The 26,083-nt window shown below is 43.3% G+C and overlaps 1 protein-coding gene across 2 annotated transcripts; it reads left to right on the forward strand.

Annotated features, from left to right (window-relative positions):
• The first annotated feature begins 1,928 nt into the window (after positions 1-1,928).
• On the forward strand, positions 1,929-24,995 carry LOC126929321 (cystatin-13-like). Of its 2 annotated transcripts, none has more exons than XM_050745532.1 (4): positions 1,929-2,260; positions 3,512-3,869; positions 16,818-16,928; positions 24,651-24,995. In XM_050745532.1, the coding sequence occupies exons 2-4, from the start codon at positions 3,642-3,644 to the stop codon at positions 24,732-24,734; spliced, it is 423 nt and encodes a 140-aa protein (XP_050601489.1). In that variant the 5' UTR covers positions 1,929-2,260; positions 3,512-3,641; the 3' UTR covers positions 24,735-24,995. The 2 variants fall into 2 exon arrangements, with proteins under 2 accessions (XP_050601489.1, XP_050601488.1); XM_050745531.1 differs by having other exon boundaries at positions 1,930-2,260; positions 3,515-3,869.
• Positions 24,996-26,083: the final 1,088 nt, after the last annotated feature.

Genomic DNA, 26,083 nt, shown 5'->3' on the forward strand with positions numbered 1-26,083 from the left:
ATTGCAAAATTGATTGTGGTTTGGATATAAAATTCTGTGAATATGCTAAAGTCATTGACTTATATGCTTAAATGGGCGAATCCTACAGTGTGTGAATTACCTCTGAATAAATACATTATAAAATCTCCTCCTCATTATCAGGGAGCCCAGTCGTGATGTAGATGATGGCGGTCCCAGCCACTCCCCGGCCTGCACCTCCTGGGACCTTCCTAACTGGGTCCTTTCCTAAAATCCTGATTATCCTGAGACATGAGCAAAGTAAAATGCTTTCTATGAGGCAATAGTTCCTGGAGCAACCAGCGCCTGTGGTCCTGATAACCCCACCTTAGACAGAATGTGTTTGGTGATGTGAACATTGGCAGGGAGGAGGAGTTATGCCAAGAGGAGAGGAGGGCTGCCTCCTGTCCCTATGCCATAGAGGCCCATGCACAGGCCCTGGGAGCTCTAAGAGGCCCCACCCCAGCCCTGAGGAAGCCCATGAGAGTTCTGGTTCTCTTGCAGGCTTGTGGGTCCACACCCACCACAGTGCTCAACAAATACTACCTCCGTCCTTTTCCTTTTACCAGACTCCTTCCCCTGTGGAATGCTCAGTGGAGGATGCAGGCATCTCTCGGCTCTGTGCTGTGCAGCCTCCCATGGACACCTGTGCTCTGCTTCGGACACAAGATGTGTGGATCAGCGTAGCAGTTGGAGTGAGGCATCACCACAGGCTGACTGTTCTCAGACAACTGATGTGTGGCCAAGAGGGGAAATGGATTCCTTTTGGGTAGATTGTCTGCTTGAATTCTTGGCTCACTTTGAGCCAAGACAATTGAGGAAATTGTCTTTTTCTTTTCACTTTTAAAGAGCTGTTTCCATAAAAGGGAATTTAGCCCTTTACCATATATGTTCTAAATGACTTATTCTGTGTTCCCTTTCCTTTTGACCTTTGTGGTGTTTGTGTCGGGTGTGTGTGTTTGTGCGCGTGTGCACACTACACAAAATGTATAGCCAGATTTATTATTCTTTTCCGTTGGCCTCTGCATGTCGTACCAGCTTAGAAAGGGCTCCCTAGTCGAGCATGCAATTCAGTTTCAAACACTTGAACTTTTAACCCAGGGATTCTCAGGCCTGGCTTTCTGTTTGGAATTGGATCTCAGGTCTGATGTACTTTGGGCTGATCTGTATTTTATCTTGCAAAGAGAAATATTAATTTCCAAACTTGTGAGTTCTTGGGAGCTCCCCTACTGTCACTGAGGCAGGCCCTAAATGCAGAGTGAGATGAAGTTCTGCTCCTCCTCTTGGCATAGCTCCTCCTCCCTGGCCAAGCCCACTGGTTTGGGCAGACAGGTGTCAGGTCCTGAGATCACAAACAGGGGAGAGAACTGTGTCCCAAGTAAGGAGAATCAGGAATGCTTACCTGGGACATGCATCAAGATGGGGGAAGACAGGACTGGCAGGTGGGAGGGATCTGTGCTGGCTCTTCTGAGCTACATTGTTCACTCCACAGAGATAGCCTAGGCCGGCATGGCCATTGCCAGCTGACACTTTCCACCTGGCGTGTCTGATGGCAGCTCTTGTCAGCTGGTGGCCCCTTAGCTCCTGGCCAGGTGCATTCCCGAAGGCCTATTGGTCCCAAAGTCCTTTAGCCTTGTTCTTTGATGGCTCCTTCTGCTTCTAGGGTCATGGTATCGCATAATGGGGCTCTGAAAGACATGGCCATCGAGGTGTTGTCACATGTACCCAGCACAGTCCAGGGGACAGAAGTTTAGAAAGTCAGCAGGTGTGGGACAAGGTGAGGGACTTCTGCAAACTGGCAGGCCTTGGTGAGCCCATGGCCTTCCGAGGGCTGGTGGCCAGAGGCGTCCTTCACTTGAGCAGCATCAGAGGGCGTGGGCTGACCTCATAAAGGGGCCATGGGTGTGACTACCTGGCTGGGGAGTAAAGCCAGAGGGCAGAAGCACCCTGGAGTGCAGACCCCAGCAGACACTTGACCATGCACAGAGGCATGAACTGAGCGTGCTGGGGATAGAGAACAGCCAAGGGGCAGCCGGCAGTCAGTTCAAGTCCTCACGAAGGAGGGCGATACCACCTGTGGGCCGGGACCGTCGGCTCGAGGGCCAGCAGCCAGGAACGTGGTGAAGAACTTGGATCTGAAGTGGGCCCATGGTGTAGCTGTGGTGTGCTTGCCAGAGTGGCCTCCAAGCCCACCCTGGAAGGTGATCCAGAGACCACAAGGCTTCCTTGTCAGAGTGAGCTGCTGGAAGCCCACCAGTGTCAGGTCAGTGTAAAATAAGGAGCGGGAAGAGGGTGGAACAGGTCAATGTGCTTAAAACACAGAGAAATGGGGTGACGGTGAGGAGACCATCTGCCTGGTCCTAGGTCCTCCGTGTTCACATCCCCCATCTCTCTCAGTCGCATCAGCTCCCCAGTAATGGTAGGGTGGGGGTGCCACAGTGGACACTTGGGCAAGAGTCCTAGAGATGGAAGGTGCTTGTCAGTCACACACACTGGTTTATGAACAGATGCAGGCAGGGCTGCCCCAGCCAGCTGATGAACCTCCTGCATAGCTGAGGACTTGATTTGCATTTCTAGGGGAGAGCTTGTAGGGTACCAGAATGATGTCACCAGAGGGTGGCCAGATTAAAACCTTATGAATCTTCTGGCTGTGTGTATGTCATTTATATTTAGTGCCTGATAGATATCAGGTGTCTCTTAGTTTTGTCAACACGTTCTGTGTTCAACTTAGATATACACTGCCTCCACATATATTTCATTAACACAACTTACGATTTCTGCCTACGTGTGTCTCTATTTGCCCACTCTCTATACACATTTTAACCGGTTTGCCTGTCTTACAAACTACATGCTCATTTATATTCTATAGTAGAATTGGATATCCTCAAAAGCAAATGTACATTCCAAGCTGTTATCTACATGTGTGTATCTCTTAGATTGAGATAGGTTACAAGGAAGGGCAGGCCCTGAGTTAAAGAGTGGATGCTTCCATCAAGTATGCTTAGGTGCTCTCTTGACCTCTTGATGAGCCTCATTTTCCTCCTATATAAAGGGGTTACTCACTAAACAGCCCCATGGGGGATGGCAGTGATTACATAAGGCACACAAAGTGCCTATGGAATGCTCTCAACCCTGGTTTTCATGGAGGCTCCATTTCATAGGCATGGTTGATTAACTGGTCATTGGTGATTAACACAATCTTTTGCCTCTCTTTCCTCCCTGGGGTGGAGGGTGGGGCTGAAAGGTCCAACCCACTAACCACACTGCAACCAGCCTCCATCCTGAGACTATCTGGGATCCCACCAGGATTCACCTCATTAGCATACACTCAGGTGTGGTTAAAAAGGGCATGTTAGAAATAACCAAGATGCTGCTGTCACATCTCAACCACTCAGGCAATTGTAAGGGTTTTAGGTGCTTCCTGCTGAAAACCTGGGGTGAAGACCAAATGTATATTTCTAATTCTACTACAATATCACCACTGTGTTAACAGAAGTTCCTTCCTTTTAATCAGCAGTGCCAAGAGAAGCTGGGGTGCCAGTGTCTGTGCATCTTCAGAGGCAGCAGGGGGCCAGCGTGCCACATCTGGCCCCAGTCCTGAAAGGATAGATGGTGCTTGGCCTGTGACCCTTGGCTGAGGCACAATGGTCAGGCTCTGCCAGGCCCTGCTGCTGGTAGTGGCCACTATGGCCCTTGCATCCAGAGGAGTCCAAGCCTGGAGCTCAACGAAGGTGGTGAGGACATTCCAAGATATCCCTCAAAACTACGTTTATGTGCAGCAGGCACTCTGGTTCGCCATGAAGGAGTATAACAAGGCCAGCAGAGACAAGTTCAGCTTTAGGGCGCTGAAAGTTCTGAAGAGCCAGGAGCAGGTGGGTGGGGTGCTTGCTCCTTGCCCTTTCACTCCCTGCCCTCAGTGTCAACAAACAGAGTCAAACTCTAAAATATTTAAAAGGGTTTCTTCTGAGCCAAGCCTGAGTGACCAAGGCCTGTGATACAGCCCCAGAAGGTCCTGAGTACGTGTGCCCAAGGTGGTTTATAGCTTAATATTGTACATTTTAGGGGGATAGAAGTTATAGGCATACATCATTCAATAGACATAGGTGTAAGTTGGTTTGGTTTAGAAAGGCAGGACAACTCGAAGTGGGGGCTTCCAGGTCATAGATGGATTCAAAGATTTTCTGATGGTCGATTGGTTGAAAGAGTTAAGTTGTTACCTTAAGACCTGGAATCAGCCCAGCGTGGTGGCTCACACCTGTAATCCCAGCACTTTGGGAGGCTGAGGGGGGTGGATCATCTGAGGCCGGAAGTTCAAGATCAACCAGAACGACATGGAGAAACCCCGTCTCTACTAAAAAAAAAAAACAAAATTAGCTGGGTGTGGAGGTGCATGCCTGTAATCTAAGCTACTTTGGTGGCTGAGGCAGGAAAATTGCTTGAACCAGGGAGGCGGAGGTTGTGGTGAGCCAAGATCATGCCATTGCACTCCAGCCTGGGCAACAAGAGCAAGACTCCATCTCAAACAAACAAACAACAACAAAAAAACCCAACCTAGAATCAATAGAAGGCAATGTCTGGGTTAAGATCAGGGGTTGTGGAGACCAAAGTTAATAATCATGCAGATGAAGCCTCCAGGTGGCAGGCTTCAGAGAGAATAGATGGTAAATGTCTCTTATCAGGCCTTTAAAAGTGCCAAACTTTTAGTTAATTATCTCCTGGATTAGGAAAAGACCTGGAACAGGAAGAGGATTCTCTACAGAATGCAGATTTACCCCCGTAAGAGCTGGTTTTGCAGGGCCATTTCAAAATTCATCAGAGAAATATATTTTGGGGTTAAATGCTTCTTTCAGGACCTGTATGTGTCTTGGGATGCTATAGTAGAGTCAAGTTGGAATTTGGTATCTTATTGCTACAAATAATCTGTTCTGTCAGTCCGAAGACCTCTGTTTTAATGTTAAAGCTGATCAGTTGTTTCTGAATTTCAAAGGGAGGAGGGTATAATGAGGCGTGTCTGACCCCGCTTCCCGTCATGGCCTGAACTAGTGTTTCAGTTTTACTTTGGAATGCCCTTGACTGAGAGGGGGTCCATTCAGTCACTTGAGAGGTCTTAGAATTTTGGTTTTGGTTTTGGTTTACATCAGTCTGAACAGAGCCCATTATCTGCAGATGGCTACTGAAACTAGGAATGGAAGACACAACTGAGAGATGCCTTTAGCCACAATATATTTATTTTATTTTAGGAGTTTTTGAAGGAAAACAAATTATATTTAATTATTTGTTATACTGGGATGGAGATGAAACATAAAATATCCATTAAAATCACTTAAAAGTGGTTATAGTCACATCAAAAAGCAGAGATAAGGGCCCAGAAGGCAGCTTAAAGGGAGCAAGTTTGGACCATTTGTGCATCATCAATGTGGGCCGTGGCAAGGATGGGTTACAACACATTGAGTGAGTGCAGCTGATGCTGGGAAAGGAGCCTGGACAGAAGGGAGGCTCCTCTTTACAGGAAAATGCCAACTCAAAAATGTAAAAGAAATGGCCTAACTAGAAAACTATGCCACCTTCTAGTTGTATCTTCTCACCACCACCACGGTCATAACTATTTCAGGCAAAGATCATCTATGAATCCTACAACCACTGGATTAGAGTGTTTGGTGTGAACCATTGCAGGGATTGCTTATTAGTTACCAGGGGAAAAGACACCCTTCTAATCAGGAAATTTGATAAACACCTTTCTTACCAACTGCTCACCACCAACACTGAGACAAATTGGCATCACATACTTCCTGACACAATGTGCACAGAGGGGATGCCAGCACCTGTATATGGTATTCTTGCCCAGAATGCATACTTTGAATGTAATCAGAGGAGAAATTAGACAAATCCATAATTCAGTACATTCTATAAGACCACTTAAAATACCAATATCATGAGAAATGGGGGAAAATGCTAGAAAACTGTTCCCCAACAAAGGAGACCTACGAAGCATGACAACTAAATGCAGAAGGTGGTCCTGTATTATCTCGGTATCAACTAGAGAGAGATTCAGTCTGGTTTATGAATTTGAAAAGGAGAGCGTTGTTTCTCTAAAGGGTTGCAGCCTGCAGGGTGACCATTCTGACAGGCTGGGAATTCTGACAGAAGCTGGAAACAGGCACTTTGAGGGAAGAAGCGTAAGACAGGAATCTGTGCTGAATGAGCTGGCTAAGTATACATATTTAATAAGGTATAGGAGGAGTCATGAATATTTATTAAAGAAAAATGTATGCATGCACAGTTGAGCTTCATGCCTCTTCATGGGTTGCATCTTAAAAAACTGATGATATTAGCATGATCCAAAGGTGGATTTTCAGTCCTCTGATGGCAAAAGCTGAAGCAGAGTCACAAAAACCCTCACTGTGCATCCTTCACACGCCAGCCAAAACCAGTCCAGAGGTGGTGGTTAGTTTTCAGGAAGGGATGCCTTGTGAAGCTGGTGAGCTCTCACATCAAAATGCAAAGAGGGAAGAGGGTGTCTGGTCTTGGCCTCAGGTGATTGACTAATGGCCATAAAAGAATTAGTCGTTTATTTCTTGTTTTCCAGTGTTGGTTTCTGCTTACTCCTTAAGAAAGGATACAAATTAAAGGTTAGTGAGGAGAGGACACACTGAAGTGTGTCTGACCTCCCATCCCATTATGGCTGGGAATTCAGTTTTTAAGGTTTCTCTGGGGTCCCCTTGGCCTAGAGGGGGTCTATTCAGTCCATTGGAGTTTAGGGTTTTATGTTTATTTCTCAATAAAAGAAAAGAAAAAAACTATAAAGGATATTATTGGGACAATTGATGAGATTTTAGTCTGGGTTATATAATAGAAGAGAGCCTTGTACCTGCGTTAAATTTCCTGAGAGAAGTTATTGTCCTGTGGCTTGGCAGGCGCCCAAGACAGGACAGGGTGGAATACCATGAAGACCCAGGAATGAGATTAGTCTTCCGGAGTCCGGGGGGTGAGAGGGTGGCAGAGGTGGAAGGCGACACTGAGCTTGGGTCATGGAGGTGCTGACATGAAGCACCATGCAGAGATGCCTCTCCGTGCTCCTCCTCCTCCTCCTCGAGCTCATCTCTGCTGCCTTCCCTTTGACTTTTCATGTTCATATCTCCAGGCTGCCAGGCCACCTGCCCTACTTTCCTGTTTTCTTATCTGATCAGGAGAGAAGGTTCACTGGGAGGCTGCATCCCCCATAGTGCTGGGACATGAGGCCCCTTATGCATCTTGCCATGCTCTGTGGGACCTTGGCTCCCTCTGGTTCTTTCTGTAGGTCTGGTTATGTTGCTTGTGTTGCTTGAGTAGAGGACACCTGTGACCAGAAATGTGCCACGAATGAGCGAAATTAAAACCTTAGAACACAGGCAGCCTGCAGCCTCTCAGGCATGTTTAACAGCTGTTCTCAGTGAGTTCCCACCCCCTCCAGAACTATCCCACTTTCTTGGATTTCTCCGTGTCTAAGCTTCCCTACTTACATCAGTAAAATAGTGTTTTTGCTTTATAGGCAGGTGTTTAATAGTAACAGTAAACCGAATACTGGGATATCTAAAAAATTATATACCATTTTGTATTGTTTCTTGCTTTTTTTTTTTCCATGAATGAACGTTTTATTTTTCAGTTCGCTGTGAGCTTTGGAATGCAGGCAATAATTCAAAACAATCAGGTAGAAACAGATTCAGTAAGAGACTACAACACAAGTATTTAAAATTCCTTGACCTTACAGCTACATACTGCTGGAAAAAGAGCACAGAAAAATATTTTTTTTATGTGCCATCCCCCAAACAACACACCATAAAAGCAAAAAGAAAAATTCTTGGTGACAATTCAGTTTAAACTTAATAATATATACATAGGCGTTATGGAAAGAAAACAGCCATAGCTTATTGGGAGATTTAAGTTAAAAATACACCGATTTGGGCCAGGCGCAGTGGCTCAAGCCTATAATCCCAGCACTTTGGGAGGCCGAGGCGGGCTGATCACGAGGTCAGGAGATCGAGACCATCTTGGCTAACACGGTGAAACCCCGTCTCTACTCAAAATACAAAAAATTAGCCAGGCGTGGTGGTGGGCGCCTGTAGTCCCAGCTACTCGGGAGCCTGAGGCAGGAGAATGGCGTGAATCCAGAAGGTGGAGCTTGCAGTGAGCCGAGATCGCGCCACTGCCCTACAGCCTGGGCAACACAGTGAGACTCCGTCTCAAAAAACAAACAAACAAACAAACAAAAAAACACAAAAATACGCCGATTTGTGTCAGGGATTAGTGAAGTGTAGCCTGCTGCAGGCTTTTAAACAGAGTAGTTACAGAAACAGCTTGGCCTGCAAAGCCTAAAATCTTTACCAACTTTCCTTTAGGGAAAAGTTTATAGATGCTGCTCTTTTATTTTCTTTTGGACATTTGAAGCAATTTTATTAATTATTTCTCGACACATTAAATGTTTCTATTTATTTTTAAGGTATACACCATGATGTTTTGCTCTATACATTGTGAAATGACTACCAAAATCAGGCTAATTGACATACCCGTAACCTTACATAGTTACTTTTTTGTTTGTGTGTGTTAGGAATACTGAAAATCTACTCTAAGAGCAAGTTTCAAGCATACGATACACTGTTAATAACTGATGTCATCATGCTAGACTATCTGTTGGTAGACTGAGTTCTGCTACAGTGTTTGTGCAACGTGAGTGCTGGTGCAAGGAGCATCCCATCCCCAGCAGCCTGGAGCCACACAGCAATGAGAGAATTCTAGTTTACTTGGCACCAGGGCTGGTTGCTTTCTGCAGGTGCACTCAGGTCTCATAGCTCACTAAGCTAGAACTACCTTCTTCTACTTTACAGGGGAGGAAACAGTCACAAAAAGGTTTAGTAACTCGCCCAGAGCCACACAGCTAGTAAGTAGAAGAGTCAAGATTTAAAGCCAGGCTGAGCCAGGTGTGGTGGCTCACACCTGTAATCTCAGACTTTGAGAGGCTGAGGTGAGAGGATTGCCTGAGCCTGAGATCAGCTTGGTCAGCATGGCGAACTTCGTCTGTACATTTAAAAAAAAAAAAAGAAAAAGAAAATTAGCTGGGTGTGGTGGTGCCTGCCTATAGTCCCAGATACTCCAGAGGCTGAGGCTGGAGGATTGCTTGAGCCCAGGAGTTCGAGGGTGCGGTGAGCTGTAGTTGTGCCACTGCATTCCAGCCTGAGCAATAGAGCTACACCCTGTCTCAAAAAAATAAAAGAAAATAAATAAAAGTAAACTCAGGCTGCTATGCTCTTCTTCATCAGCACCTGCCTCTGAACAATGCCCAATGGAGCGAAGGTGGGGGAAAAAGTGTAGCCACAGGGGAGCGGAGGGGAGGGGTCTTCAGATGGCCAGGAGTCAGACGGGCCTGTCTGTGTAAAGACTGAGGGGCTCCTCAGCAGCCAGGACTCCACCTGCCTACTATTTCCTGAGCAAGTGTGGGTCAAGATAGGATTAGTGGTTGCTTTGGTAGCTGACAAGTATGAATTAGAGCTGTAAGTTTTTTTTTTTTTTTTTTTTTTTTTTTTGAGACGGAGTCTCACTCTGTGGCACAATCTCCGCTCACTGGAAGCTCCACCTCCCAGGTTCATGTCATTCTCCTGCCTCAGCCTCCCAAGTAGCTGGGACTACAGGTGCCCACCACCATGCCCGGCTAATTTTTTTGTGTTTTTTTAGTAGAGATGGGGTTTCCCTGTGTTAGCCAGGGTGGTCTTGATCTCCTGACCTCGTAGTCCACCCGTCTCAGCCTCCCAAAGTGCTGGGATTACAAGTATGAGCCACTGCTTCCGGCCTAGAGCTGTTAGTTTTTTACTGTAATTTCAACTCATGACATACGACTCAAATATACAGCAGTGATTTGCAATTAGGAGTGGCTTTTGCTCCTTAGGGGTGTTTCGGCAATGCCTGGAGGGACTTTTTTGTTGTTATGACTAGAGGTGGCTGCTCCTGACATCTAGTGAGTGTAGTCTCAGGATTCTACCAACCATCCTGCAATGCACATGGCAGCCTCCAAACAAAGAGGGATCCAGCTCAAAATATCAATAGCGCTGAGGTTAAGAAACTTGATATACAGTCACCAAAAAGTTTGAAGAGTACAGTTGGAAGTTTTTTTAAAAAAAATGAAAGCAAACCCTCAATTTCTTGCATTTCCAGTCTGGCTTGTCCTTCTTGAGGGCACCACTAAGAGCAGCATGCTCTATCCTTCTTGATGTTTTCTATGTACTTACATATGTGTCTGAATTATTTAAAAGTATACTTTATAGTCATAAAATCATGCTTTCTATGCTATTCTCTACTTTTTTGGCCACTTGAAACATGTCTTGAAAAAGCTACATAAACACACTTAGATCCACCTCGTCGTCATATTTCATGAGATGATATGCCATAAATTTTTTTTGCCCATTTCCTAATGGACCATGAGTTTTGTTGATAGGAAAAGTGAAACAATGAATATTCCTTTTTATGTGTTGCTATGATATTGTGAGGTTAAAATCAGGTGTCAACTTGACTGGATTGAAGGATGCCGGCATGGCCGGTTAAGTCTTGTTTCCGGGTGTGTCTGTGAGGGTGCTGCCAGAGGAGATGGATGTTTGAGTCGGTGGACTGGGAGAGGAAAACCCACCCTCCGTGTGGGTGGGCACCATCCAATCTGCTGCCAGTGAGGCTAGGACAATGCAGGCCAGGTGGGAGACAAGGATGGCTTTGCTTGCTGAGGCTTCTGGCTCTTTTCTTCCTGCATTGGATGTTTGTTTCTCCTGTCCTTGGACATCTGACTCCAGGTTCTTCAGCCTGTGGACTCTGGGACTTGCACCAGTGGGTCCCTGGGGCCTCTTGGGCCTTTGGCTGCACTGCCAGCTTCCCTGGTTTTGAGGCTTTTGGACTTGGACTGAGCCACTACTGGCTTCTCTCTTTCCCTGCTTGCAGACAGCCTGCTATGGGATTTTTGCCTCGTAATCGTGTCAACAAATTCTCCCTAATAAACTCCTTCTATATACAAATTTATTCCATTAGTTCTGTCCCTCTGGAGAACCCTGACTAATACCGATAGTATCTTGAATTTGAATTCATTGGTTAAAGAGTACATTTGCAAAATAATGGCAAATTGCCTCTTAAAAGGGCTAAATTACGTTAGATTTTTGGCAATACTGCAGGTCTGAGTACCTCTTGCTTCTCATTTTCTCCAGCTGCGGTCTCATTTTGTCTTTCAGATGTTTGCCAGTCTGATGGAGGCAAAAATAACATTTTTTAAATTCCCCTATAGAGTGAGCAATTGTCTTTCATTGAATTTATCTGCAATATATGTTTACTTCTAAGAATTGTTTCTCTTTTTCTTTTGCATTGCTTGTCTTGCTCTTACAGAATCATAGATGTTCTTTATGTACTATTCATATTAAACTATGGTTCTTGTATGTACTGCCAATATTTTGTGCTTGCCTGTCTGTTGCTTGCAGTTTAATTTTGCTTACAATGTCTTTAAGATTTTTTTTAAAAATTGACATAATAACATTTGTTTTTTCTTCTCATATGTTGTTTGGAGTTTATATCTTGCTTAAGAAGTCCTTTTCCATTTTTGAGTACAACAGTTACAATTGTTATACATAAAGTTTCAGTGCCGCAAAAGAAATAGCACTCGAATATAAAATTTTCTTTTTTTCCTCTCAGCAAGGCAATTTACTTCTATAGCAGGGTGCATCCTCACAGATGGAGCAACGGTGAGCCCACACCTGGACAAGGGAGGGGAAAAGTTCTTATTCCTGACGCACATGGCGTCTGCTGCCCTGTCATTCCCCTACTGGCTAGGATTAGACTGCACAGGCTAAACTAATTCTGATTGGCTAATTTAAAGAGAGTGACGGGGTGAGTGGTTTGGCGGGAAAAACAGTTATGACAGAGAAGGAAATCGAAACGAGTCAGGGTGGAGAATGAGTCAGGGCAGAGCAGGTAATCTGAATGAGTCAGGGTGGAGCAGGTGATCGAAAAAGGTTGCTTTATGAGGAAGTTAAGTTTAAAAGTAGAAGGCAAAGAATTGAACATACTGACATACTGATTCTTTGAAGAGAAATTTAGAACTCGTATCTAACACGGTTCTTCTAAGACATTTATAATTTTAGCTCAGTAATTTATCTTGGAATTATTTTTTATTTATGATGTGGGTACTGGATCTAACTTTAACTTTTTAAAATAGTAAATTTCCCTAACCCTCTCTATAAAAGGCCTCTGTGTTTTGAAAAGCCAGCTCACCATTGACTAAGTATCCAAATATAACTGGGTTTGTTGTAGGATCCTTGATTATTTTATTTGTTCCTGAGTCGGTATTGTAGAGTTGCTATTGAGTAGGAAAAGCCCTTTACATTATTCTTTTAAAAACCTTTTAAAAATAAGAATTCCCATTTATTCCTTAAAACCTTTTCATTGTGAAACCAACACAAAAACAGAAAAGTTCATAACGCATAGATGTCAAGCAGAATGAATCACTTTAAAATGAATGCTTTAAAATGAAATGATTCCCCGTATAGTCTGGAGAGAACTTCTCAGGCTTCGTGGAGTTATGTATGCCACTCTTCCCTGCTCTGCCCTGGAAGAAACCTTTACCGTGAACACTGCCTAAGTGTATAGCCCTCACACCACAGCTTTACCTGCTGCTTGAACTTCATAGGTGTGAGATCCCACATACTGTGTTATTTTGGTTTGGCTTGTGTCTTTCAATATTACGTTTGCACGTTTCGTTCATGTTGTGGCATGTAGCAATAATATACTCCTTTTGTTTTTTTCAAAATCAAGTGTTTTATTTTTTTAAAAAATTATTGTATATATTTAAAGTATACAACATGATATTTTCATATGCCTGTAGATAAAGGAATGGTTACTACTGTCGAGTGAATTAACATATCCATCATTACACATTGTTACCTTTTTATGGGGATCAAGATACCCAAAATCCACACTTTCAGAAAAATCCCAAATACAATACAGTAACCTTGACTTTGTCCTCATGATGTACATTAGAACTCTAGACTTGTTTGACTTACATATCTGCGACTTTTTATCCTTTGACCGATGTCTCTCCATTTCTTCCCTGACCCACTTCCCTTTTTATGTTAAGTGAAGTAAAAAATCAGACGCAGAAAGAAAAATACTGCATGATCTCATTTATGTGTGGAATCTTAAAGAAAAAAAAAGTATGCTCATTCTTACTGCTGTAGAGAATTTCATCATATAAGCACACTACCATGTATTTATCCTGCTATTGTTGATACATATTGGGGTTGTTTTCCGTCTTTGACTGTATGAGTAGTGACACTATGCACACATAGGCATACCTCGTGGATACGGTGCCTCGTGGATTCAGTTCTATAATACAATCCATTGCATTGTATTCCATGCAATACACTGAATATCACACTAAAGTGAGTCACACACATAGTTTGGATTCCCAGTGCCAATAAAGTTATGTTTACACTATACTGGAGTCTATTAAGTGTCCAATAGCCCTAAATCTAAAAATGTGTACCTTAGTTCAAAATACTGTATTGTTAATAATGCAAATGATACCTAAACCTTAGGCCAATTGTAATCTTTTGCCGGTGAAGGATCTTGTCTCGATGTTGGTGGCTGCTGACTGAGCAGGGTAGTGGCTGTTAAAGGTTGAGGAGACTGTGGCAATTTCTTAAAATAAGACAACAGTGAAGTTTGCTACATTGATTGACTTACTCTCATGAAAACTTTCCTGTAGCATGTGATGGTGTTTGATAACATTTTACTCACAGTAGAACTGTTTTTAAAATTGGAGTCAACCCTCTCAAACCTTGCAGCTGCTTTATCAACTCAGTTTGTGTAATATTCTAAATCCTTTGTTGTCATTTCAACAATGTTCACAGCATCTTCACCAGAAACCAATTCCATCTCGAGAAACCATTTTCTTTGCTCATCTCTAAGAAACAACTCCTCATCTATTCACATTTTATTATGAGATGGCAGCAATTCAGTCACATTTTCAGTTCTACTTCTAATTTTAGTCGTCTTGCTATTTCCACCACATCTGCAATTACTTCCTCCACTGAAGTCTTGAGTCCTTCAAAGTCATTCATGATGATTGGATCAAATTCTTCCAAATTTCTGTTAATGTTGATATTTTGAACTCCTCCCATGAATCACGCATGTTCTGAATGGCATGTAGAATGGTGAATCCTTTCCAGGTTTTCAACTTACTTTGCCCAGATCCATCAGAGGAAGTTACCCAGATCCCAGATCCCAGATCCATCAGAAGAAGTTGCCCAGATCCCAGATCCATCAGAGGAAGTTACAGCCTTATGAAATGTTTTCCTTAAATAACAACACTTGAGAGTTGAAATTACTCCTACAGAATGGATGTTGTATTAGCCAACATGGAAACAATATAAATCCTTGTATATTTCCACTAGAGCTATTGGGTGGCCGGGTGCATTATCAATGAGCAGCAATCCTATGAAGGGAATTGTGCATGTGCTTTTTTTTTTTTTTTTTTTTTTTTTTTTTTTTTGAGCATTATGTCTCAGTAGTAGGCGTAACATATTCAGTAAACCGTGCTGTAAACAAAAATGCTTTCATCCAAGATTTGATGTTTTCTTATATGTAGAGTAGATTTAGCATAATTCTTAAGTACTTTAGGATTTTCAGAATAGTAAATGAGCATTGGTTTCAACTTAAAGTCACCAGCTGCATTAGCCTCTAACAAGAGGGTTAACCTGTCGTTCGAAGCTTTGAAGACAGACATTGACTTCTCTCTAGCTATGAAAGTACTAGATGGCATCTTCTTCTAACAGAAGGCTGATTGATCTACATTGAAAATCTCTTGTTTGTGTAGCCACCTCCATCAATGATCTTAGCTGTGTCTTCAGGATAACTTGCTATAGCTTCTACATGAGTACTTGCTGCTTTACCTTGTACTTTAATGTTATGGAAATGGCTTCTTTTGTTAAACCTCTTGAACCAGTCTCTGCTAAATTCCAACTTTTCTTCTGCAGCTTCCTCACCTCCCTCAGCCTTCATAGACTTAAAGACAGTTAGGGCCTTGCTCTGGACTAGAGTTTGGCTTAAGGGAATGTTGTGGTTAGTTTGATCTTTCATCCAGACCATTAAAACTTTCTCTATATCACCAATAAGGCTGTTTTGCTGTCTTATCATTTACGTGTTCACTAGAGGAGCATCTTTAATTTTTTTCAAGAACTCTTTCTTTGCATTCATAGTTTTGTTAACTGGTGCAAGAGTTCTAGCTTTCAGCCTATCTTAGATTTCAACATGCCTTCCTCACTAATCTTAATCATTTCTAGCTTTTCATTTAAAGTGAGATATGTGTGACTCTTCTTTTCACATTACAATGAGGCAACAGTAGGGTTGTTAGTTGGCTTTATTTCAGTATTACTGTGTTTCAGGGAATAGGGAGACCTAAGGAGAGGAGATAGATGGGAAATAGCCAGTCTGTGGAGCAGTAGGGACACACCTATTTATAGATTTAAGTTCATTGACTTACATGGTCATGGTTCTTAGTGCTCCAAAACAATTACATGGTAACATCAAAGACTACTGATCACAAATTACCATAACAGATGTAATAATAATGAAAACATTTGAAATATTTTGACACTTGCCAAAATGTGACACAGAGACAGGAAATGTGCACGTGCATGTTGGAAAAATGGTACCGATAGATGCTTGACTCAAGGTTGCCATAAACCTTCAATTTGTAAAGAACATGATAATTCAAAGTACAATAAAATGAGGTGTACCTGTATTTGTACATGTGTGTGTCTTTGAAGTTAGGTGTACATCCAAAAGTGAAATTGCTCGATCCAAGATTTAAAGGGCTCATGTGAATCGGTCAGGTCAACCAAGTCAATCTCCCTGTTTTAATTCAGCTCTCCCCTAGAGGATAGCCTAATCACAGAAGTAAAATCCATCCTATTCATAGTCCTAGGGATCCCACAGGGCACACACAACAGGGAGCAGGACTCCTGGGGGCATCTTAGAATTCTGCCTCCCACACTCCCTTTGTTGAATGCCTAGGAAACTTTTCTAGAATTTCTTAAAAATTTTTTAAATATTTTGTCAGTTGTCTCTGATTCTTCTGGGACCAGTTATTGTGTTTAAACTTGGTCATTCTCTTTAATATGTTCTCTCCCCCAAGTCTTGTAAACCTTGTTTTCTTGTTCATTTTTAAATAAATTCCACTTTTGCCATTGAGCTGTTCTGTTTCCCCAAGAGGCTCTCCTTGAACAGAAGGGCTGCTAGGGGCTTCGTGCAGGTAGAACGCCCTGAGAAGCAGAAATTTTGGAGGAATCCGTATTTCAATAAGGTGTGGATACTGAGATTGACAAAGAATAGGAGACTTTAGAGAGAATCAATACAAATACACACTAAGCGAGTTCTAGTTCTGGGTCATAGTTTTATTTCCTCAATATCTATGGATTAGGCATGAAGATGCTAGAAGCTCTGCTGTTTCCCAAGCTCTAATAAGCAAACCATTAGCTTCCCCAGGAAAATAATTTTTGGGGGAATCATTTTCTTGCTTTATTTTGGAGACAGTTACCATTACTTTAAAATTAAATACTATGATGAGAGAGAGAGACAGAGATATCAAGATAAGAAACCTTCCAAATCACCCCAAAACTTCTGGACAGAAAACAGTTGAAGAGGGGGAAGACAGAAAGATATTCTTTCCCCTGAGTAGTCAATGACATGTTTATTTACCAGAGATGACAATTGATATTACATATTCTTTAATAATATATTATTTTTACATTATTCATTGACAGGTGACAGATAGTTTGGAGTACTATATTGAGGTCAAAATTGCCCGAACCATTTGCAAGAAAATTTCAGAAGATGAAAACTGTGCTTTTCAAGAGGATCCCAAAATGCAAAAGGTATGTGGCTGAGACAAGGAGAATCCCTTGCCCTGGTAAGATTTGTGTACCACATCATATTCAGTACTGTGGATGACCAGGTTCTAGACACAGAGCATCATTTCTATTATCTGTTACTGATGCCAACCTTCCCTTCCCGAATGTTATGGGATCGTTGGGGTGTTGCTTTTCTGGCTGGAAACCTCTACGACTGGTGGCACCTTTGCCCAAGTTCTTGTCCTGTTTCTGGGAAGAATGAGGTACACAGACAAGTGGAGGGTGAGCAAGATGAAGAGGAGCTTCATTGAGTGTTAGAACAGCTCAGAGGAAACTCCGTGGTGGGTAGCTCCTCTCTGTAGGCAGTTTATTCAGAGCGTTCAACTCTCAGCAGAGAGGGTAGCTCCTTTCTGCAACTGGTCATCTGGATAGCTCCTCTCTGCAGCTGTTTGTCTGTCCTCTGCTTTATCTGAGTCTGGCGGTGTCTATGGTCTTCAGAGAGGGAAGTGTGTGCTGATTGGTCTATGGTCAGCCATGGGTGGGCCCAGCAATAAGTACAAGTTCCTGCTCTGGTCTGCAGGACTGGCAGTCCAGCCCAGAGGCCTCAGGTCCTCCCCAGCCTGAAGGTGGGGCTTCACCCGGGACCCACCCCCTTCTGCCCAGGAGCCTGTCTGCCTTCCACCACCCTTCATGGCCCAGGCTGTTCATGCCAAGTGGCACCAGCAGGCCAGTGCTGAGCTGTCCTCAGCACCCCCCTCAGCCTCTCTCCTGTGCTCCCTGGTGCCCAAAGACTGGAGGGGGTCAGAGTATTACAGCTGCCCTAAGCCGGCGTGCACCCAACTGGATTGCAACAACTCCGGGTTCCGTCCCAGCCTTGCTCCATGATCAGAGCAGGTGCCAGGAGGGGGAGAGGCCAGTCAGTATAAGCAGGCATCTCCAAGACTGTGGGGAGCAGGAAGAACTTCCCAGGCCCTCAAGAGCAAAGAGATGCCCAGGTCTATCCCTGGACTTGGGCAGCTGCAGCTGAACCCAGGGCCTCCTGCCTCCCACAACTCAGAAGCTGCGTGGCTCCTGCTTGTCCCAGAGTCCTGGGCCCACCTTCCTGCTACAGCCGACGTCTTGGCAGTGGCCACTCTCCATGTGCTGCTGCTACCATCACCACCAACACACCAACACACACACACACACACACACACACACACACACAGAGTTAGTGACTTAAAGTAAAATAAACTCATTATTTCTCACTATTCTGCAACCTGGGCTGTGTTCTACTGGGGCAGGAATATTCTAGATAGCTGCTTTACTCATGTGTCTGGCACCTCCACTGGGATGGCTGAAACAATGGGGGGCTGGCCAGGCATCCTTCTCATTCTGCTCAGGGACTCCCCATGAGACAAACTTGTAGAGTGATCAGTCATCCTGGTTTGTCGAAGACTGTAGGCTTTCCTGGGATGTAGGCCTTTCAGTACTAAAACCAGGAAAATTTTGTCAAACCAAGATGTATTGGTCATCCTACACTTGGACATTCTCACAACATGGTGCTTCTAAGAGAGTAAACATTCTTAATTAGCTCCTAAGAGGAAGAAACAGAAGCTGCCATCAGACCTGATAGAGAAAAAAGTGATGGCTGCCACCTTGGTGCACTGTCAACTCCAGCACCATTCGCTGAGGGGTCTTGGCCCAGTAGCAGGTACAGCATGACCTTCCCCCACTGCAGTCCTTGAAAGAGCTTTCCTCTCCTTCAGGGACTCCACAAGCCTGTGATTGCTTTGAAGTAGGGTTGGAAGCAATGCTTTTTGGCTGATTCTGATACCAGTGGGCTAGGGGAAGTCCCCAAATGCCGGCAGGACCTTGACCCTGGACAGTGTCCAGGCTCTCGATACCTTCATGAGAAGGAATTCAAGGACAAATTTGAAAATAGTGAAAATACATAGATTTATTGCAAAGCAAAAAGAACACACTCAAGATGTGGAGAGTGTGGGTGTGTACCTGACAGAGTCATGTGCAAGAGGGTTTGGTGCTCCTACCTTTGTGGGTTTGTTTAACCCAAAGCTGGAATATTCATGAAAATTCCTGGAAAAAGATGGAGATTTCTTGGACTGATGTGCCACCCATTTTTACACCAAATATGGGTGTTCCCAGAACTCCACAGTGCTGATGGGTGTGTATTTAGTATGTTAACGAGCACATAATGAAGTCCTAGGTGAAACTTAGGTCAAATCCAGTGCCATGTTGGGTCCAGTCAGTCTTAGCCAGCTTGGTCCACACCCTGGTTTTCAGGGTATCATCGGCCCCTCGCTTCTGCAGCTATTTCAACAATTTCCTTTTGCTAGTCAGGCAAAACTGCTGCCTGGAATGTTCTATTCTCCTGCAACCACCCTGTAGTATTCCTGTCTCAATTCCACTAGTCCAGCCACTGCATGGAAGTCCTACAAGGCTCTGGGACAGACCCAAGACTCCAGCCCAATGGCCCTGCATGTTCGCCATAGTCTCAGAGGTCCAGGCTGCTGCTATTTTAGGCCAAGATGGGGGACAACCCCAGCCAGGCCAGGGTGTTGTCAGATGGAAACTGTCACAAAGGCAAGTTCATCACAGAGGAGCCAGGCTTAATAAAAAAGTTCCCTTATTCTCCTCGCAGTTGATTAGCAGGGATACATTTCAGATTGAAATTTAATATTTTAAAATATATATAAATATTTTCTAAAAGTATGTTCTCATAAAAATATATGGGATAACAGTGAGGTCATGCCCCTTGGACTCCTGGATAATGCCCCAATTCTGCCCCCTGCCAAGGAGTTTCCACTGGGATCATTTGTGTGGACAGCCTTAAGATAATTTCACTATCAATTTACATAAATGACATAGTGTTTTTTCTCTTTCCCTTTTTATTTAAATAACTGCTGACATACTGTGTGTTTTTTGATGTAACTTCCTCTTTTTCACATTTGTCTTGGTAATCTTCTCATAGAAATTATTTCCAATTTTTTTCTTTCATAAATGAAACTATGTTGAAAAATCTTATATATGCATATTTCTGTGCCCTGTGTATTTTTTCATCTATTTACTAAATACCTAAAGCAAGCACAAGACATGGATAGCCGGAAATAGTGGCAGATAAGTGATTGGCAAAAACTGCTCAGACATAATACCAATTAAAAATATCCTCATATTTAGGCCAGGCGCGGTGGCTCATGCCTGTAATCCCAGCCTCTGGGAGGCCGAGGTGGGTGGATCACGAGGTCAGGAGATCGAGGCCATCCTGGCTAACATGGTGAAACCCCGTCTCTACCGAAAATACAAAAAATTAGCCAGGTGTGGTGGTCGGTGCCTGTAGTCCCAGCTACTCCGGAGCCTGAGGCAGGAGAATGGCGTGAACCCAGGAGGCGGAGTTTGCAGTGAGCTGAGATCGCACCACTGCACTCCAGCCTGGATGACAGAGTGAGACTCCGTCTCAAAAAAAAAAAAAGAAAAAAAGAGGATTTTTTTTTTTTTTTTTTTTTTTGAGACGGAGTCTCGCTCTGTGGCCCAGGCTGGAATGCAGTGGCACAATCTTGGCTCACTACAACCTCTGCTTCCCAGGTTCAAGAGATTCTCCTGCCTCAGCCTCCCAAGTAGCTGAGACTACAATCATGTGCCCCTACTCCCAGCTAATTTTTGTATTTTTAGTAGAGACAGTGTTTCAGCCTGTTGACCAGACTGGTCTTGAACTCCTGACCTCAGGTGTTCAGGAGTGCTGAATTACACTTGGCCTCCCAAAGTGCTGGGATTACAGGCGTGAGCCACCACGCCTGGCCAAAATCCTCATCTTTTAATGAAGAGCAGACAGCTTAGCAGAATGCCAAGTGCAAGCAGGTGGCTAAATCTGGAGAGTGAATTCTTATAAAAGATTAGAAGTAATTTTAAATTAAGTAATATTTCAAAAATTCAAGAAAGTACTAAGAATGATATATCAAATGCCTATCCACCTACCACACAAATTTTACAAATATTATCATTTTATTACATTAATTTTCACTATTTTTAAAAATTTATTTTTATTTATTTTAAAAAATAAATTGTATTGGATATATTTAAAATATATCACATGGTATTATGTCATTCATATAGATAGTAAAACGGTTACCATAGTGAAGTAAAATAACATAATCTCACATAATTATGCATTGTTTTTGTGACACGAACAACTATATCTAGTCATCTAAAAGAAGTTCCAAATATAGTGTAATTTAATTAACTCATGATGTACATTAAACTTCATCCTATATCTGCTAATTTGTAGCTTCTAGCCTACATCTCCCAACCCCCCACAGCCTGCTCTGTGGGTAACCATTACTTTATTCTCTCTCTGTATATTTGACTCTTTTTTTTTTTTTTAGATTCTACATATAAGTGTGATCATGCCATATATTTCTTTCTGTGTCTGGCTTGTTTCACTTAGTACAGCCTCCTCCAGTTTCATCCTTGTGGCCAATGACATGATCCCCTTCTTCTTTAAGGCTGGATAATATTTCATTGTGTGTGTGTACTGCATCTTCTTTATCCATCCATCAGTTGATGGGCACTTACATTGTTTCCACATGCTAGGTATTGTGAATAATGTTGCAATGAGCACGAGAGTGCAGCTATCTTTATGAAGTAACGATTTTATTTCCAGAGGGATTGCTAAGTCATATGGTAGTTCTATTTTTAATTTCTTTAGGAACCTCCATACTGTTTTTCATAATGACTGTGCCAGTTTACATTCCCAGAAACAGTGTACAAGGGCTCTTTTCTCTCCACACCCTCACCAACATTCGTTATCTCTTGACTTTTAGGTAATAGCCATCCTAAAGGGTATTACTATTTATTTTAAAAAGTAAAATGCTACACATCTATTATGCTCCCCCTCAAAGATAACCACTCTTCTATCATTGGTGGGTAACATTTCTACCTATGTTTAAAAACTTTTGCCTATGTAAAAGAATTCTGTATGCTTTTCAAAATTTACATAAATTTTGGAACTTTCTGTTTTGTTTTGTTTTTTTATTTATAGGACTTGCTTTTTAATATCCTTCTTTTTGGAGCAATAAGGCAGCTCCTGTTGGGGCCACAACCTTAGGTGGAGGAACACAGCCAACCCGCTGTGACTCCCTGACCTCGCTCTACTCCTGCTTCCCACTTTTCTGATTTTATTCCCCCTTGGCCAAACTCAACTGGAAGCCAGAAGGGCCCACTGACACTGTCCATGGTGGTCATAGAGCAAGGGTGCCCATTGGCATGGTCCAGAGAGGTCAGAGGAAAAGGGTGTCCATTGAAGCAACCCACAGAGGTCAGAGGTCAAAAGTGCCCATTGGAGCAGCCCATGGAAATCAGAGGGTAAGGGTGCCCATTGGTGTAGTCCATGGAGGTCAGAGGGTAAGGGTGCCCACTAGAGCAGCCCATGGAGGTCAGAAGGTAAGGGTGCCCACTGGAATTTCCCATGAAGGTCAGAGGGCAAGAGTGCCCACTGGAGCAGCCCATGGAGGTCAGAGGGTAAGGGGCCCACTGGTGTAGTCCATGGAGGTCATAGGGTAAAGTTGCCTATTGGAGTGGCTCATGGAGGTCAAAGGGCAGGGGTGCCCAATGGAGCTGCCCATGGAGATCAGAGGGTAAGTGTGCCTATTGGGGCTGCCTATGGAGGTCAGAGGGTAAGGGTATCCACTGGATCCGCCCATGGAGGTCAGAGGGCAAGGGTGCCCATTGGAGCAGCCCATGGAGGTCAGAGGGCAAGGGTGCCCACTGAAGCAGCTCATGGAGGTCAGTCTTCCAAGACAAGCCAGGTAGAGACAGGAGGAGTGCAGACCTCGGGGGACAAAAGGAGAAAATTTAACACAGTGGCAAGGGTGGAGATGTGAGAGCCATATGAGTCCATTATTAGTCTATTGAGATACCTCGAATGAGAGATAATGTTGATTAGATTGGGGAGGTGCTCAGATTCTGGGTCTATGAAAGTTTGTTTAGAATTTGCTGATTGATTAGCCATGGAGTGTGAGAGGAGGAAAATCAGGATGGCTTCGGGTTTAAGAGGTTGGGAGGTGGTTTACTGTCTTTGCTTTCTCTTATGATTGCATCCTCTATCTTGAGTACATGGCACTCAATAAACTTTTATCCACTTGCCCACATCTATTTACCATGTGGAGATTTTTATCTGTCTCTGCCCTTGCATGGGATCCTTTCCTGTTTCATAAAGCTCCTATAGATTGGACCCTATCTGTTTTCTTGGTTTATTTATAGGTATTTAGAAAGGAAGAAAGTGCGGGTATCTGGGATCCTTGGAAAATAAATTTTAAAACAATATGATTTTAAATAGTTACTGGCCTGATTCAGTCAATGTAAAAAATTTGGAAATTTTAAAAAATACTAAGCTTTTTAAAATCAACTATAAATACCCTTATCCAAATCTTACCACTGTAAATATATTGATATATATTTTAGTTTAAAAATATTTTATGTTTATATTTTTTGTAGCTGAGACCATAATGAATGCTGTTTCATGATCTAGATTTTCATTTAATAATAAAACCTAAGCATTTCTAAAACTGTAAAATTAGAACATCATGTAATGAAACTATTTGATATTATTTTATGATGCTTCTATGTATTATTTAGCCAATTCTTGAGAATTGATTAAGATTTTCCCTAATTTTTAGCTACTATGGACAGTGCTATAATTAATAGTATTATTTCTATGTGTGTGTATGTCTGATTATTGTTTCCTTATAGGCAAGGTTCTCAGAAATTGAATTACTAATCCAATATTTTTTCACCTCTTAAAAATTTTAATATATATTGCTAAAATATCCTCTAGGGTTGAGCTTGATAATTGGGTTATTCAGGTCCTCTGTTTCCTGATTGTTTTCTGTCTACCTTGGCTGGTCCAGAAGTTAAGCGATTACTTAGTCAACTCTCTGGCAAACCTGATGCCCACTCTTTCTCTTTGCACCACTGGCACACACAGGCTCCCCCATCCCTGGATCCCCCTCCGGCCCTGGTGTAGGAGCCTGGACTCAGTTCTGCAAGGCGCTGTCTGGGTTGCTGGTGGCGTGTCCTATTTTCTCCCCCAAACTGTTCCTACACCTTTATATCTTACACAACTTCTTCTCTACTTGATGCTGTCATTCAAGTTTACTCTGACTTCATGGAAGTATTCTTACTTTATATTTTTATTATAAATGAAGATTTTAGGAGAGAGAGGAGGGAAACAGTGTTCTCGTTCCCAGGCAGGGAGCCAAAACCCCACATATTCTGCAGGACTCTGGGATGAGAGCTACTTGTTTCCTTCCGGTCCTACAGCTGCAAGCTTTCATCCTTGGTTGCTGGCAAATTTTTACTTCCCCAAGGGGTGCAGGACCTGGTACTATTCTTACAATGTTGCATTCCCTGGGTAGGGCTCTGTGCAGCCTGGGGTCTCTGTGGGCTACAGGGAGTCCATGTGGATGGATGAGAGTCAGGGCTAGAGTTGGGGATTTTCCAATAATAACCCGTCCTTGGGCTCTGACCCTTGCCCTCCTGGAGTGAATGAAGCCACACCCATGATGGCTCAGATCACAACAGGTGAACCGATGAGGACTTGTTTGGTGAGGGGGCTGGATCCTCTGTTGTCTGACGAGGCATGGCTGACTCAGACAGATTAGCCCTGCTGATTCTAACTCCTGCCTGGAAATAGGAACTTCTGCTTTTGTTTTTTTTTAAATAGAAGCTGAGTATTCTTTTTGTCTCTTTCAGGTGGTTTTTTGTACTTTTATTGTCGCATCTAAACCATGGAAATTTGAACTCACCATGCTGAAGAAACAATGCAAAGATATGTAGTTATCTTCTAGCGTGTTTTGCACACTCATTTCCATTTTAAAGAAGAAGCAAAGACACTTGCAAGAACTAGAACAACACAGTTAACCCATTGACTTCATTTGTTTGGGCTTTTTGCATTTTTTTGTGTTCTTCATGGGCTGGTGTTGAAAATCCATGATGTGTTTTGACAGCATTGCACAGCCTATTCCAGCTGCATACTTCACCTACTAGCTGGGATAATCTGCTACCAATAAATGGAAGCAGTTTCTACACCTCACCCAACTCAGAGGACAAATTACTTTTCATGGACAAATCTTTCTAGATAACCAGAAGACCCAGTCCTCAATTGCTTCAAGCATGCTGGCACTTTCTGTAAGGCTCTGAGAGTCTGGCTGCCTTGAGAGTTTCTGTCCATGGATTTCTACAGAAATCTCCCTTCCCAGGACTTTTTGGAAGATGCAGCCTGTTAGCTTAGAAACAGCTAGTTTTAACCAGATCCAACCAGAAAGACAGTTTGGCCATTTAGAGATTTTCATTGGTTTTGAATTGAAGCAGAAAAGTTAATGACGCAGAGAGAGAAGACTGCATTCGTGTGTGTGTGTGTGTGTGTGTATGCATGCGTGTGCATGTCTGTGCATCAGTGTGTGCTCACAGTTAGATGTATCAGTTACTTAATGCTGCATGACAAATCACCTGGTCACTTAATGGCTCAAGCAATTTATTTATATGTCTCATGGTGTCTGTGAGTCAAGCATCTCTGGGTGGCCTGACTGGGCAGCTCTGGTTGTCACGTCTCATTGAGTTACACTCTGATATTGGCTGTGTTGCCATTATTTGAAGGTTTGCCGGACTCTGGAGAATCCCTTCCAAAGTAGCTCACTCCCATGGCTGCAGGTTGATAATAGCTATTGAATGAGGTATCTGTTCTCCACGTGGCTTCTCCGCAAGACTGTATGTGAGCTTGGTATTTCGGTTGACTTGCTCCAGACACAGTGTTCCCAGAGACCAAGATGGAAGCCACTGTATTGTTTGTAAACTAGACTCAACCCAGAACAGCCCTGGCTCAGTGTGGACTATTCAAGGACATAAAGATAGGAGATTAGGGTCACTGGAGGCTATCCGGGAGACCGGCCACTACAGTGTGTACACGTGTGTGCATGTGTGTGCATGCATGTGTATGAGGAATGGACTGAAGTGCTAAAGGGGGATACCATGACCGTAAAGAAGCACTTTCTGAAATCCTGATGCTTAGACGGCAGCACCAATGTGCAGGTTGGGGCCAGGAGACAATATTGTGTAATAGCCAGTAATAATACAGGGTCAGGTTCTAACTTAGACACATGAGAGAGGGATGGTGAAGCTCAGAGGCC

The sequence above is a fragment of the Macaca thibetana genome, chromosome 10 (assembly GCF_024542745.1).
Source record: "Macaca thibetana thibetana isolate TM-01 chromosome 10, ASM2454274v1, whole genome shotgun sequence".
Lineage (NCBI taxonomy): Eukaryota > Metazoa > Chordata > Mammalia > Primates > Cercopithecidae > Macaca > Macaca thibetana.